This window comes from Etheostoma cragini, chromosome 4, assembly GCF_013103735.1.
Source record: "Etheostoma cragini isolate CJK2018 chromosome 4, CSU_Ecrag_1.0, whole genome shotgun sequence".
Lineage (NCBI taxonomy): Eukaryota > Metazoa > Chordata > Actinopteri > Perciformes > Percidae > Etheostoma > Etheostoma cragini.
Window position 1 is genome coordinate 9,570,543 of NC_048410.1, and position 16,563 is coordinate 9,587,105.

Here is a 16,563-nt window from a genome sequence, read left to right on the forward strand (position 1 = left end):
TTATACCATCATTGTAAGACATTCTCAGTCTTTTGACAACATTTTAAATTCGTAAAAGATAAAAAAAAATCTGCCAATAACGAAAGCAAGCTCAGTTCAGCTAGTGGCTGGTAGTAATGTCATACCCTGCGGTGCTCACACAGTTGAAGGGCCATAAAAATGAATGATGAGAGACAGGCTGTATTGTGATTTTAACACACAGCACATCCGCCACTGCCTGGCAGAGTACAGAGTTGATTAAGAGATTGGAATCCCCATCACTGTATGACTCATTCCATTCCAGTGACGAATGAAAAGCCTAATATATCTCCAACAATAATATTCTCATCTAAATTCATTTTCGCATCCTGAACTAATAGGAGTTTAAATGTAATTGACTCGTCTGCATTATCAGTTTTATGGAATCGCTTTAAATGGCACAACAAGCTTCAAAAGCAGCGATGTGATGGCGGTGTGTTAACTGAAGGAGTAACAGAGAGAGAGAGCCCTCTTAACCTCTGAACAAATACATTATCAATGACTGTTGTCAAATTAAATGCAGCTTTAGAAGTAACACCGCCCCCGCCAATCCCCTGTCACCTACTCAAAGCGTACAAAAAATGACATAAACACACAATCACCTGAAAATACTCATTCATCAAGGGACCCCCCCTCGGGTAACGGAGACACATTTTGCATTATTAACTACTCCAATCATTAGTTCATTGATACAACATAAAACAGACGCTAGATAGCAAGAGAGTGTGAGCTGGTAAGACGTGAGCCATGTTAACCTAATGCCTCTGTCAGTCAAAGGGTACCCAGTCCCTCTCACTACCACTGGAATGGTCAGTATCTTCGATAGCCTTGGGGTAAGAGATAGCAGGACTCTTCTCTTCAAGTGAAGTGGTGATAAAATCCCATGTGAAAGCCCCAAGCCTGAGGCTATGGGGCCCTCACAGATTGAATCTAACTACAATTTTGCCACTGTGTGATATCACCCACTCCAATGTGATTCTGTAAGATTTATCTTGACATCTTCTATAATAATGAACTGGAATGTATTTGAGGGGGGAAAGGACCAAGAAATGTGCGTAGAGAAGATAAGAAAATGAGAGGACACAGCAATGTCACAATGTGTGAATGGCTGATTAATTCATTCTTCACTTTTTGGGATTGGATGGTTTACATTCAGCGGGCCCTGAAGGCAGAGATGCTGATATCCAAATGAAGGAAGATGTCTCAATATATCTCAGAAGAACTACTCCTTTGCTCTTTGAGTTTATGTCGGGGGTATTTCTTTTTTTAAATGTTTTCAGGCACATTTTGGTGCTCTAATTGATTTAGTAGCCATGAACTATTGAAGAGGAAACTTTTACCCCGGAGTAGCTCCACCTGGGAGTTGGCCTGCAGAACACCGTCCCAAAAAACTTTTACAGAAAGACAGAAGGACAGAATGACGCAACAAGGTATACAGCACCACTGCACTATAATTAGACCTTCATAGAGCTAAAACAATTATATGTAGTTATTGAATCTTATTTTTATGTTCTCAAATGGGAAAATGTGCAACTTCTCTTTGATATATAAAGTACATCAGAAAACTAAAATACTTTTTGACTTTTGGTAAGACAAAACATGAATCATCACAATTTGTTTTTACGATTAATTGAAGAAATACTCAGCAAATTTTTCCAAAGTCAAATGGATCGTTAGTTGCAGCTCTAAATCATCATGAGTTTTTTGTAAGAGGGATGTATCTTCTCCTTAAATGTCAGTGGATATGATATCTTAGAACAAACAACACGCCAAGTATGCTAAAGCTACTGTGGTGGAGTCATGTAGAAAGGGAAAAGTAATGTTGAGTGTAGCAAAACCAATCTGAAAAACAACAAGTGCAGAAATAAAAGGCGGGCAAAGCAACAAGTGATGGTTGGAAGACTGGACGACATTTGGAATGGCAGGTGGGTCGAAGAGACAGAGGTGGAATGAGCTGGGATAAGTGGAGTGCAGAGAGCAAAACAATAAAAAGATGGTGAAAAGACAAATGAAGGAAGTGGGTAGGGTGAGGTTGAGAGAGGATGATTCAGCAACAAGGGTGAAGAGGAAAAAGCGAGGGCAAGATGGATAGAGAGAGGTGATTGTGTGTTATTCTGTGGACACCATTCATTTACACATGGAATAAGAGGCTGGGGCGGGCCTATAAGCGCCTGAGCTGGTGGGGGCTAAAGTGAAATTGGCATTTTCAATTTGTTCCGTGACATGTCTGCCTTGGTCTTTTCACACATTCTTCTGCCTCACACTCTCTCACAATCCTCCTTTCGACCCCCTCCGTTTTCTCTCTCTCCCTCATTATTCCTTCCCGTTACCTCTTTACAAACCTCCTAACCCATCAATCTCAGTCGGACTTTCTGTCCCCTGCCTCCCGGAACGCCCACAGTCAAACAAGGAAATATGGAGCAGATTCCTTTATCGCATATACCAAACATGTCCAAAGAAACACATGTGCACACTGTACTATAAATATACATTCTGCACACGGGACAGTTTCCAAGAGACGGATGCCAGCGAATGCATCAAAGACGGATCGCTTAGTCTATACAGGAAATAAAAAATGATAAATAAAAACACATGAAAGCACAGGAAGATAAGACACTCACACAACAACACACAATTTGGAGGACAGCTATGATTTGTCTCCGCTCAAGTCCATGCATATAAACTTCTTCAATCTTTCCCTCCCTCCTTCCCTCTCCCCCAGAAGACCACCCAGTCTGCCTGGGAACAAGAGCACTTCCTCACCGGGTAGAGATGGAGAGAACATATGACTGTGTTTGACTTGTGTATATGCATGCAAGACAATGAGAGAAAAGAGAAGGACATGAACTGGACACTGCAGTGAGAACATGTGGAAAGAGTAAAACAAAAGCAGCAAGGAGAAGATACAGAGAAAAGGCGAGGGGCGGTATCAAGCTAAGGGCAGGATCATATTTAGCAATTGTTATTTATAGCAACTTTTATTTTACTCCACTACATTCCCCATCTTAGTTACTTGTTACTAAAAAATTATATCAGAAGAAATTTGTTGAACTGGGAAAAAAACAAGTTTGACAAATCATTACTAGACTGCAAGTTAATTCACGCTCCATTCTAGGTGGTGAAGTTATTCCTATTTGTTGCCAAATGAAATAAATAAATATGGTGAATGGGGTCAGGATGAAGATATCGTTACAAACCATTGGCCTTTTTTTTTTTAACTTCTAATATTTTAGTACATTTAATACTTTAGTACAGGGGTCTTCAACGTTTTTTAAGCCGAGGACCCCTTAACTTAAAGAGAGACAAAGCAGGGACCCCCTACTACCTACTGTATATTGTATTAAATAAAGCTGCACATTAAACTGGGGTTACAGTAACATTGAGGTTAGCCTAGAGCCTTTATACATACCTTTTTTGCATAGAAAACTAAGCCATTAAAAGAGCCTAATAATTGTAATGTTTGACATACATGTGGAACAGTAAATCCTTAGGATCAGCTGTAACTGAGTGACTGCCTTGCCTAAATGCCAGTAAGCCTATCAGCTGTGGGGAGTTGTATTTTCAAATATTTAGTTTGATTCATGTTAAGACTTTTTAATTTTTAAAAACTTCAAAAGATTAACAATAACTTGGAGGTCCCCTTGCATTGACTCTGAGGACCCCCTAGGGGGCCCGGACCCCGTGTTGAAGATCCCTGCTTTAGTAGATTAGATACTTTAAGACTTTTGCCCAAGTAATATATTAAAAAGTGACAAACTTCTACCAAAGCTATTTTCTGGGAAGATACAAGTACTTCTACTCAAGTATTGCTTTCAAATGCATTATACAAGGCTGCTTAAAACTGAAAGTGGTCAAACCCAAAACAGCAGCAGCAATAAAGCTCCATTAAGCTTTATTTTTTATAGACATTGAATCAAGTGACTGCTCGTTAAAAGAAAATGGTTACTAATTGTTTTGGTTGGCCAGAATGACAAAATCCCAACCATTCCAGCTCATATAAAATGTTGAACAGCATCTCCAAGGACAGGACACCACACAAGCCAAAACCAGAGCTAGGTGGCAACTCACAAGACAAGACACTGAAATATTATTTGGGCATCTATGGATATTTGGTCAAAAGACAGGCAGTTAGTGAATTTGTACAGTACTGAACATGTTTGTGGGTTTACCACAACCCATTAGTCTTTAATCCTGTCTCAAACTCAAACAGGAGCTTAAGAACAATTTTTTGTCATCAATTCACTGCCAAATATGTGGTAATATTGTAACCATTTCTCTATTTCAGTGTCATAAACTAAGTCTTTTCTTGTTGCCCTGTTATAGCCCCTTGGGAAGACAAGCTACAGTAAAGGACATGGAGTCAAGCTTCCTTCCACATCCATCCCCGCTTCTCTGATGACCGGCCCATTGGAGCATGGCCTGATCCCCTCTGGATCAAATGGGACGGGCCAACCCCGCTGATAGAGAAATAGATGATAGATGTGTGTGCACCTCTTAACCCCTGCTTTAGACACTTATAAGTCCTCTCTCTAAAAACACTGCACCACGCACACTGGAGGTATGGAGGTGCTGACAGCTAAAACAACACCGGCTGCCCTTTCTCCTTTAAAAAAAGAAAGAAAAAAAAGCCATGTTACAGATATGTGTCTGTTTGGGGGATGATGTATGTTCAGGAGGACATGGACATGGATATGCTTGATTATTTACCTTTTCTCAACAACAACATGAATATTTAGTTAGGGAGACGTGTGCATGTGCATGTATGTGTGTTTAATGGGCAGTAGAGGGTGGGGGAGGAATAGGAAAGGTTAGGTTATGTTCCAAACTCATCTCCTCTCATTGCACCAAAGGCTTATTAAACTTTCATACTGAACCACCATGTTGCACAATGCACAGCTCAGGGAATACACACATGCAGCCTGGTGCATGGTTTATTCACAGCACAGCAGATTCCAATATGAAATGCAAACATTAAGTAGGTTACTATTAAGCATGATTTGCATGTGTGAAGAGGAGAGAAATATTTAAATAGAGACACAAAAATCACTATGTTCTATATTTAGTTAGTTAATCCCAATATATGAAATGTTATAGAATGATGTAACACTCCTTTTGTGTACAGCCTTTGACCCGAGGAGACAGAGAAGGCCCAAAAACAGACTGAAGGTGAGTGGGAAGACAAAAGGTTTGTTGATGATAAGCATTCTTATACATTTATTTAGTTTTTGATGCTAACATGAACAGAAAATACACAGACAATTACAAATTACTAAAGAAACCGTGAGAAGACACAGATGACAAGAGTGTTAATAAGTAAAATAAAGAATTAACACTTCAGAGAGAAGAGTGATAGAGTGAAAGATAGATAGATACGAAAGAAAGAGTAAAATGGAAAGATGGAGACCAAGTAAATCACAAAAAGTGTGACATAATAATGGAAAGAATAAAGGCATAAAGTAAGAGTAGAGACGTTGGCCCCACAACATTCTCTCAACGGAAAACTGCAGATGCAAACCAACAGGATTTCTCTCATTGAAAAAGGAAGGAGGGGAGTAGAGGATAGATGGATGGAGAACAAGGGGTGAAGGGGGGCAGGTATGAAACAACAACAAGTACCTTCTGTGAGGGCCACAGCTAGCCTGAGGTCATTATACTCAGATTCTAGTCAGAATATGAGTCTCATACTGCTCCATTGGGTTGCGATTATGGGGGGTGTTTCAACCTAACATACCGGAGTATGTGACGTAGGTTGAACTTTTGCCTAATCCCGTAGGAAGGATAGCAAAACCATATTAAGGATCAACAAATGTCTTGATCGCGGTTCTCTGTTCCACTTTTAAAATGGATGCGCTGACAATATCTTCTATAACAGACGCGATGGCGGAATCTACACATCTCAAATCTCCAGCGGCAGCTGTCGTTGTTGTAAAGGAATTCAACCTAGTGCTCTTTGGTGACGTGGTCGATCACGCTACTGTTGATTATCTGTCCATCATCGTAGAAAGCCCTGCCAATTTGATTGGTCTGAACAGCTCTGGTTCGAGCATTGTTACTTAATGAATCCAGATTATCAAGCATCCAGATTAGGTCAAAGCCTGATAATTCATCATTTTGAATGTTTGTGCTAGTTAAAAGGCTAAAAAATACCAAACTAGCCCGGGGCAAACCCATACCTGGCACAGAACAAGTTACTCTCATCCTCTTTCTTCCATCATTAGCTTTCTTAAGGTGACAATGTTGGTTTAAAAAAAATTCTGACCTTACAGAACATGTCTATCAATCTAGATTATTCAAGAGTTCAAATAGTTTTGTGACACCATTTTAACAAAAGTCAGGACTGTGCCAAAGCTAAGTAGAAGACACAGACAGAATGTTGGCTCATGTGAAATGTGTTTTACTGGTCCATAGCAATCACAACAGTGCTTTTTTAGATGCACACAAATACACACACAAAACTTCGAGGCAGATATGGCCTCCTAATCAAGGATCAAGTAGTAATCCTTCCTATAGCTTAGCGCGTGTGTATGTGTGTATGTACTGTATGTGTGAGGTCAGGCGGCGTGGAATCAGCCCGGCTCATAATAGGGGCCTGTTAGCCAGTGCTAATCGCTAATGCTAACAGGATTTGAGGATATGGCCGGACCCGGTTACCCAGCTTATCGCTTGGACACACACACACACACACACACACACACACACACACAATTTCTTCAATGATAGAAAGAAAAAGAGAGAGGGGAAAAATGCTGGCTTGAGGGAAAAATAATGCTGCCATAGCCAGTGTTTCTTATTTTCCAGCCTACGCATTAAGCTAGTGTAAGCTTACTAGACTTCTCTCCAGACAAAAGCCTGATTTCTGGTCGTTTGCAGAAACGTCCATATTTTCAATATCCTGACCCTTCTCAGCCCATCCGTCCGTTGGCCATTATTCTCTAGCCCCTCTAGTCCACCGCTCTGTCACACAACTGTTTTTTTTGCGCCAACACCTACTATACATATATTCACTGCCAACACATTACTGCAGTACCAGACCATGCAACACACATGCAAACAATAGGATAAATTGAAGGATTGTCACTGACACCTCTTTCACATCAATGACCTGGGTCGGACCTGGGTTATTCAACCCGTGTTCATCCTTTTGTTGTCAATTCAAACCAAGCCAGTCAACACAGGTGGATCCCTGGAGATTACTGTCATACTAAAAGAATAACTAACGTCACATACTCCAGTCCAGCTGTACACCACCAGAACTAGTGTTTTGTACTTCCTCATTGTATTGCAGGCTGCAGAGAGGTTAAGCTGCAAGCTCGGGCATATGAGAGATAGAGCAAGAGAGAGAGAGAGTGAGAGAGCGAGAGAGAGAGAGCGCGTGTGGAACAGAAAGATAAAGCTTATTTTATTATTGTTTCACAGCGATTACATTCTAAAGCCCATAATAACCATTGAACACTGATGATTTTGTGGAGACAGACGTGCTTAGTCTAATTCTCCTGCTCTGCATTTCACTCACTGCAAGAAAGCATCCGGCTGCAGACGTGTGAGAGAGAGAGAGACAGAGAGGCAGTGCTTTGAATTAGAGAAATGGAATTTATTTTCAAACCTTACATTCCAAAGCACGGTGAGACAAAGTTTATTGGTTTGGTTGTTGGTTTGTCAACCAATGACAGTTTGTCCCGCCCCTGTTGTTAGCGCTGTTGTTAGCGCTGTTTGCCTTTAACACTGAAATCGACCTGCGTTTGACCCACCCCTCGACATGGGTCACAAAGCCGAATCGGTCAAGGCGGCTTAAGCCCTTGATGTAAAAGGGGTATGATTGAGCTACAAACTAGGATGAGACAGAACAATATACACTGGGGTCAATTGGTGTGGAGTATCACTGTACCTGTCCTAGCTAGCAATGGCGGCTAGCTTTTGTTGCTAATTGATCAGTTTATACTTATCATTACAAACAAGATACTGATACTACTGAAAGGTGTGACAAATCACAACTTGTGTGCCCGAAGATTTTCAGGAAGAACTACCCATCTCTTTTATTAGATACACTTCTTGATTAATATCACAGAGTTCCTGTCAAGTATATTGGCTGAATTTGGCTGGATACCAGCCAAATTCTCTATTCAGACTAACTCCTTGCAACTTTATTGTAATCTCTGATATTTTAATGGAGGCAGGGTCTCCACTCAGGTTTAACCATCCTCTAGCTCCTCTCTTCTCATCAGGCTAATAGCTCTCTTGCTATAACAATCACTTGTGCTGCTTCCCTTGCCCATCAACCATCACACAGAACTGAAGACATTGAAGGATGGACCACTGATATATGAGAAAGAGAGAGGGGGGGGGGGGATTTATTAGAGTAAAGGTTACAGATTGCAGAGATTCAAGGAGAGAGACAGAAATGAGAACTAGATGACGAAAGTGAGGTGGAGGATGCTGCCATATGTTGATAACTGAGCAGCAATTAATTCTTATTTATCCGAGACAGAAGAGAGGGGAGTTGTGCTCTTCACCTGTCAGGGGAGGAGAGGCAGCAAGCCAATGAGGGGACATAGATAAAGAAAAAGGAGGTGGCTTGAGGAAGAGGGGGAGGTAGAGGTGGATACAGGTAGATGACTCTGAGATAGGGAGGGGGCATGTTGGAGAATGAAGAAATGCATTAGTGGAAACTGAGGGCAGAGTGCAGAGAAGCACCTTCTCTCACTTCCTTCCCTCACTTCCATATGCTTCATAGGAATGGATCGGAAAGCAGTCAGTGTAAATAGAAACAGACTGGTACAGAGTAAATGTGTATATATGTGTGAGTATGCACATGACACCTCATTAAATTCTCAATGACACAAACAAATGCAAGGTAGTGCCCCAAAATCAAAATGGGATCACTTCTGTCTAAGACATCACATGACTTGGGAACAAAGTAATGGAACAACGAATGGTCCTCAATCTGCAGCTCTCCAAAAATAAATTCTAGGGAATTTGCACTTTCAATCCACCTGCACACACACACACACACACACACACACACACACACACACAGTCTGCAAGCCAATTAAAACCGTGTCAGTGTGTACTGTGGCTGACTGCGGTGGCAGGTCTAGTGTTTATATCTCATTAGGCTGTGCCAGGCCATGCAAGACCAGGCTGTAGCATGCTCCGGTGGACATACCCTCCACCGACCAGGCCTTCATTAGCCCTGTCTCTGTCACCTTTAGGACTGTGTATGTGTGAATGTATGTGTATTTATTTAAAATGACAGAATTTTCTTTTAATATGATTAACAACTTTTAGTTTTTACAGTCAGTTAAATCTTTTAACAAATCTTGAACTTCAGACAGTCTTCAGAAAGTCAGTTTCTAAAGTTTCTATCAGCACTGTGCCTCACGCACGCACGCACCCACACACCCACCCACCACAAAAGGGTGTGTGACACTATTAGACCAGTGTGGTTTGTGGTAACCACTCTCCCTGCAGACATGTTAGGCATCTTCTCTGGACCTCTATTTGCTCTGTTTATTAAACCATTCATCTATCTATCCATCTTTCTTGTCCGCCATCCTTCTTTCATTTCCCATCGGAAAGGGAGCTGATTATTTGTCCTCCCTTTCCTGCAAACTCTCCCTCTGTATGGTCTCTCTGTACTCTTCCTCTTTCCCTTCCTCTTTCCCTCCACCACCTCATCCTTCTCTCTTGTGAAAGTGTGGATGCAGAATCTCTCTGCATCCACACTTGCCTTTCTTTTACTTTCCCTCCTCACCCCACTGCCCTCTCTTTTCCTTCTCCAAATCTGTATGGCTGTTTTTCCCTTCTGCTGTCTTCCTGTGCGTGTATGAGTGCAGATGTGCATGGGCTCACACTCACAGGAGCATCCATGTCTGCTGCCCGACTGCAATTCATCATCATTTTATCTGCCTTAATTGGATGCCATCAGGACCCCTGATACTTCCCATTTCTCCTTTAACAAACAGCTGCTCTCTCGGCACACAGAAGAATAACACACAGACACACACCCTATTCCAAACTACATTTTCTTCTTTTGCCCCTGTGTCTGCTTTTTTTTCCCCCACTGGTGAAGGAGTGAGAGAAAGAGGGTGATGGAGCGGCCGAGTGGTTTATCAGACGGAAGGTAATGGTGTAAGGCCCAAGCTGATATTATCTGTCCTCACGTTCCTGCCCTACAGGGGAAAACAAGAACGAGGGCTAAAGAGAGAGAGAGAGAGAGAGAGAGAGAGAGAGAGAGAGAGAGAGAGAGGAGGAAAATTGTGACACTAAAGTACAGATGGACAAACAGTTAGGAACAGGGGGAGATAAAGGAACAAAAAGAGGCAAAGTCTCCAACAGTTCAACTCTCTTCTCTCAACCTCGGACTTCAAATGACGCCCAGCAGCCTCACTGACATAAGAGTGCGGTCATTTGGATGTAAAAGCATTTTATGTAAATGTGTTTATTCACTTCCATGCACCCCTGGCACTCTGAGCGCAGCTACCCAGTCCACAGCTTAGCATCTTATTGGCATTTGCACCTTCACCTCAGCCTGTGATTGGCCTACACAAACCAGGAAGCTGCCTGGGCGGGTCAGAAAACCAAAAGAAACCAATGTAGACACGAGCATGTTGTTTTGGTTGCTGTTGACCGGAGTTAATTACTACCATAAGGCCTGGGGGATGGCTCCGTATGTGTCACTGGTAATGTGGGCATGTTTGGCACTAAGAATTATGGAGAGGACTCTATTTTACGAAATGATCAACGTTTTTTCTCAAATTTACTTGCTATAGGACCTTGGACAATCTGCTATTTCATCGACTTTCACAGGTTCCAAACATGCTGGATTATGTTTGACTAAGTGAGTAAGGGAAAGTAAGCAAGAGAAAGTGTGAAAAGAACCATATTTTTTATATATAAAAGTTCAACACAGCAAAAATGTAGAGCTTTAAGTTAATTTAAAATCCTTACCTAAAACATGTAAGCAGTCTCAATACCTTGGCTATAGTGTGCCCTACTCGTTTCCTGTCTCTGCTTGCTAAAACCAACCTTTCTCCGATAATGCATTCTTTCTCATGTCTTGTGATATGCTTGTTATTTCCCTTTTGGGATCAGTTGGTATGTTCAGTAACCTTATACAGAAATACCATAGCATCAATATTTTTTCCACATAAGCAGATATGGATAGTCAATACCAAACAAGGTTAGTATAGAGCTGATGTTACACTATCGTATATCATATGTGTCACATATACAGTAAATTATTGACAGCCTCCTGTTAGGCGATACTATATAAGAGTATTGAGTTATTACAGCCACTGTAAAAGGAATAAAGTATAGGAAACTCAAGTTTAAACATGATCTGACGGTGGATATCATAAATATCCTGTGAATGTTGTTCTTCTTTTGGATAATGTGATATATTTTATGAAAGAGAGGAGAATTACTTTTTACCTCGGGGGAGACTTTTGAGCTGATTCCCTCACACCCTCTCATTCCCCCCCCACACTCTCTGTTCTCTTTAATATCACTTTTCTCCATTCCTCTCACCTGGAATTGTGTGCTACGCTACACTTTTCCTAGTCTATCTTGCCTGTTCTCATTTCCAATTTTTTTTGCCATTTCCAAAAACTACTGTTATGTCTCCTCTTGCCATTTTTTCCCATCCTTCTTTCCTCTTTCCTCTGCACTGATTCTTTCCTCTGTCTTCTCCACCTCTTTTTCCCACTCCTTTCCGTTATTACGTTATAGTAATTCTCACCACAGCTCTATTGTCTCTGCCCTTGTCCTCATCTTTCCCACAAGTGAGTATGTCAGTTAACCACTTCTGTGTATCTCAAACACAAGGCTAAACTGTGGATTAGCACCCCTGTGTTTATCCCATTGATTAGCAAACCCCCCAACAGTCTTCTTGCAGTGGTATAATGAAACTGCACAGCCAAACACACACATACACAACTATCCCGGGATCCATAGCCAGAGGCGTATTGAAGGATACACAAGTGCACACACGCACATACACTGATTAACTCCCATCCTTGTAGCCATAAACCAAGGCAGCAGTGTGTACGCAGCATAACAGATGAAGTCTATTTCTACTGCAGAGCCATACATGATTCATGGAGTTGGTGCTGAACACTGTCAAAGTAGGAACAAGCATTAAGGGGTTGCGTATGAAAAGTACAGATAAAGGTCTATAAACGAATAAACTAATATTTAAGCCCCTCACTCTTTTGAAATACTGCTCCAGAGCTATAATAAGACTCATTCTAATAATTCATGACTCATAATTACACTCATAAACTCAGGCCTAGATGAATTATGCCTTAATGGCAAGTTCATGCAGCTGGCACCTTTATAATGTACTGAATCTAACTACGACCTCATGTAGACTCAATGCAACTCAAGATGGCACAGCTAATTGCTAACAAGGGCTAAGCGCTTGACAGCCCAAGGCTAACTGCTGCTAGCATGTCTGCTTTGTGGACATCAAATGGAGAAATTCAGCTTTTGGCTGAGGCTGGGCTATGCAGCTGATTAGCACTGGCCTTGCAGCTACAATGAACAGTCAATAAAGTGACATCTCTGTGGAGAGACAACCCTATTGCTAGCTAATTAGCCCTGCCTTCACAAACAACTTGCTAGCGTGTGCCAGCACCCAAAGACTGGCAGTCGATACAGAGAGAATCAAATGTTGTGTTAGCTGTCACAGTGGCTACACAGCAAGCTTGACAGATAAACAGAGATACGTGTGTCTGTTAATATTTATATGACTGTTTAGGCAAGGTGTGGCATATAGAGATGGGGTAAGGTTCTTTAAGGTGCTACAGCTCATAAGCCAGGCATAATGACTTCTAGATGTTTCTACTTTATTTGAATCTGTCAAAGATTTTCTTCCATGTGCGACATGTTGTGGTGACAGTTGTCACATTCTCATCTAAAAAAAAATTAGTAGCAGCAGCTCAAATCTCATGTCAGCTTTGTTGCATTGCTTTATATGTGTAGGTAGAAATAGACAGGGACCTGCAAGCGGCAAATATGAGTGTATGAGAGACAAGAGAGATGCAGTAAAAAAAGCAGGGAATAGCAGAAGGAAGTAAGTATGACAGAGGGAGAGGCAGAGAGAGAGATGAGCTCTACAGGCAGAGAGAGGAAGGGAGAGAAAGAGGTATAGAGTCAAGATGTAAACATGATCAATCCGCTCCCAACTAGGTTCAGAGACAAACTTCCGCTTCACATTTTCAGCCTCAGTGAAGCTCATCGCTGGCTACCTCTTATCTGTCACGCTAGTTGAAGTCTCACAAACACACGCAGGCACACACACACACAAACAAACACACTACAGGCATACACCCACATCCACAGACTCTTCTGCCTACCTGTAAATCATCTATACAGACACACAAATCCTTATTAGAAAACTTCTGCAAAAAAACATCCTTGAGGACACTTAAATCTGGCATTCACCACTCATCCCTACCAGCTAAAGCCACAAATACATTAAAAATCATAGAAGCACAGAACTAAACTATGATGGCTAACCGCTGCACTGCTCACAATATATTTTATGTATCGCATGAACCATGATGATGTGTCATGATTTCAACCAGTGAAAATTCCCCATACAATGAAGGCTTACCATGAGTGTGCATCAACTCAAATAATGTCAATGTGAACTCTGATGTCAATATCTATTTGCCAACCATCAGTTTAATGTGGGAAGATCAGCGCTTGATGATTTATCTAGATTGGGTCAAATCGAGTGTCCAAGCGGCACATGGTGATCTATCAGGACAAAGAGCATGTTAGTGTCCAAAGTGGTCATTAGTTGTATGAGGCCATTATTTAAACCCTGGCTGATTCCTTACATGGACCATGATTTAGTAACCTAGTTGCATTGATTACTGAAGAGTAATGGTCCTAAATGACTATGCTTTTAGTCAATACAAAATCTAAAATATCCCTTGCGATCTAGTCTACACAGTAGGAGTTTTGGAATTATTTATAACTATGCTTAATCATCTGCTTTATTTTGTGAGCGTGTGAGGCAAACTGTCACATATAATTTTCTTCTTACCCAACTAGGCCTGCACCATTAATCGTTATAAAAATCACAATCACGATTCACCCTGTCCATGATTTAATTGTTAAATGACTTCGATTTAAATGACTTTGGTTCTCATTTAATTTTACGAGCCAAATGCATCACAAACGTTACTACTTTTTTCCTTGAGTTTTACACGGACTGTATAAAATAGGTTTTAAAGAGCTCCCATTGTGTTGTGCTCTCCCTTTCCTCATTGAGGCCTCTATGTTTACAGGCTTGTGGTGATGCTCTATGTCCCATAGGTGGCAAAAAAATCTATGTTTGGTTAAAATGATCGTAAACATCCTTATTTTTTGTCTTTGTCAATGTCTTTCACAGAGCAAATAACATTTCTTTCAGACCATGACATTTCCATGACACATGTATAGTTTTCCTGCCTGGAAACCCCAGAAATTACAACAACCAACCAACAACAGTCCATGCCCCTCTCCTGGTCTCATGGTGGTCCCAAAAGTCGGAAGACAGCGGCAGAGTCCTATTTGATTATGACTGTGTCAGATAAAAGCAAGTGCCTTGCAGTGGAAGGCGGTAACATTTGTGGACAGTTTATTACAAAGAAACATCCTTTGAATTTGAAGGTAAACTACAATTGCGAAACAAACACGAAAAGGCTAACCTAGCTTACCTTAACAAGTTAAAGGAGAAATGCCAAAACCGCTTTCCCCGAAACAGAAGCTAGCACCGGTAACGTTACAGTCATGGATGTATGGAGTATGTAGGGCCAGCAGCATGATGGAGACAACAGCAGGACAGAGAACACTACAGGCGTGCTTTCACCGGCGAGCCGATAGTTGGTTAGTAAATACGCAGAAACAACAAAAGCGAGAGGGAACATGGGTTGATACGTGGATTAATACTGGGATGTCTACACAGCAGTGTGAGTCAACTGACTTCAAAAAGTTCACTTTACTCAAACCAAAGTTCAAAACAGCTGTTGATGTCTGTCTTCTTTAGTCTGTTGGCTATTTAGGTTTTTTCCTGTGCTCATCATCATATGTACATTGTATGTACTGGTGTTATTGTTGAATACATTGTGAATACGTATTTCTAAAATTGTATGATATTTACTGATGATACTTTTTCTGACCTTTGTGAATCCCCTGACAAGTAACCTATTTTACAAAAAAGACTAAACTAAAAAAACCTAAACTAAAACAAAGCCTTAAAAAAAATAAAAAATAAAAATAACTAAACTAGAAAACCCACTTTAAGAACTAATTAAAACTAAACTAAATTTGAAAAGAAATAAAAATAAAAACTAATGAAAAAGGAAAAACTATAATAACCTTGGTTTGTTACTGCCAATGTGTTTTGTTTTGTCATGGTCAAAAAAATTGTGGATATCAATTCTTAGCAAAAAACATTGTGATTCGTATTTTTCCCCGAAGCGTGCAGGCCTACACCCAACTTTCGGCATCTTTCAACCTGAATCCTTTTGACTAAACAGCAACCAAATAATCTCTGTCAACGACACAATCCATGCTGGCTTCTTTTTCTTATTCCTACAATGACACTAGTAATTACACTAGCAACAACCCACCAACACATGTGTTCTCCACCACTGACAGAGCTTTAATGGCATCCACTCGTACAACCAGATTACCCAATTGTTCTATCTTTTTTCCATTCTTACTCACCGCTGTTTTCTGGCACTGGATTGAGGTGCTGTTGAAGCGCAGGGCGGGTACACTAGTGGTCTCCCCCTGGATGTGGAAGACGCATTCGTAGTTCCTTTGTCCTGACTGGGGCTGGGGCAGGTTCTTGGCAGCTAAGGTGATTGGCTTGGTCACCCCAACAGGGATGTAGATCTGGGTTGAGGGAAGGATCTGAGGGCAATCCTGCAAAGACAAAAAAAAGATACTTTTAGGTTTTTTTTCCCCCAAAGGAGTCAGTTATGGAAGAAAGAGAGGGAGGTTGTTCAATGCAGTCAGAAGAGCAAGCAAATAAGGCACAATAAGATAAGACAAGGGGTGATGAAATCAAAGCGAGCAAGCGGTGGGTTACATATTTGACTTTACGCCAGATTTGCCACAACACACTCACCCCAAAGAGATGTGCTCTGATGCACTGTTAAGATGTGTTACAGACTTGTGCAACACTCCCACTGGCTTTGCACCAGATTTAAATGCTACAGGACAACAACACAAGCTAGAGAGCTTTTCATACAAAGTTCAGAAAAGATTATTTACCCAATAAAACTATTCACATCACAACAGTGCTGCAATTTTATGGCATGTAGATAGGCTCCAGTGTATTATGAACATGTGTGGAATGAATAATCAGCTCATGGACTGTTTGTGTGTGTGTGTGTGTGTGTGTGTGTACATTGGTCACTGATATTGGCCAGAGCTGACAAGAATCTTGTTTAGATCATCTGGAAGCCGCCCATCCACTAGATCATGCCACTGGAGTACACCACCCTTGGGAGAGAAGGGTGTGTGTGTGTGTGTGTGTGTGTGTGT

At 41.2% G+C, this 16,563-nt stretch overlaps 1 protein-coding gene across 1 annotated transcript in view; it reads right to left on the bottom strand.

Moving 5' to 3' along the window:
• The window catches only part of LOC117943400 (plexin-A1-like), a 191,797-nt gene that overhangs the window by 48,635 nt on the left and 126,599 nt on the right, over positions 1-16,563 (bottom strand). The window contains exon 9 of the mRNA XM_034869500.1: positions 15,739-15,939. Coding sequence (XP_034725391.1) covers positions 15,739-15,939 — 201 coding nt within the window. The remainder of the gene's footprint in view (positions 1-15,738; positions 15,940-16,563) is intronic.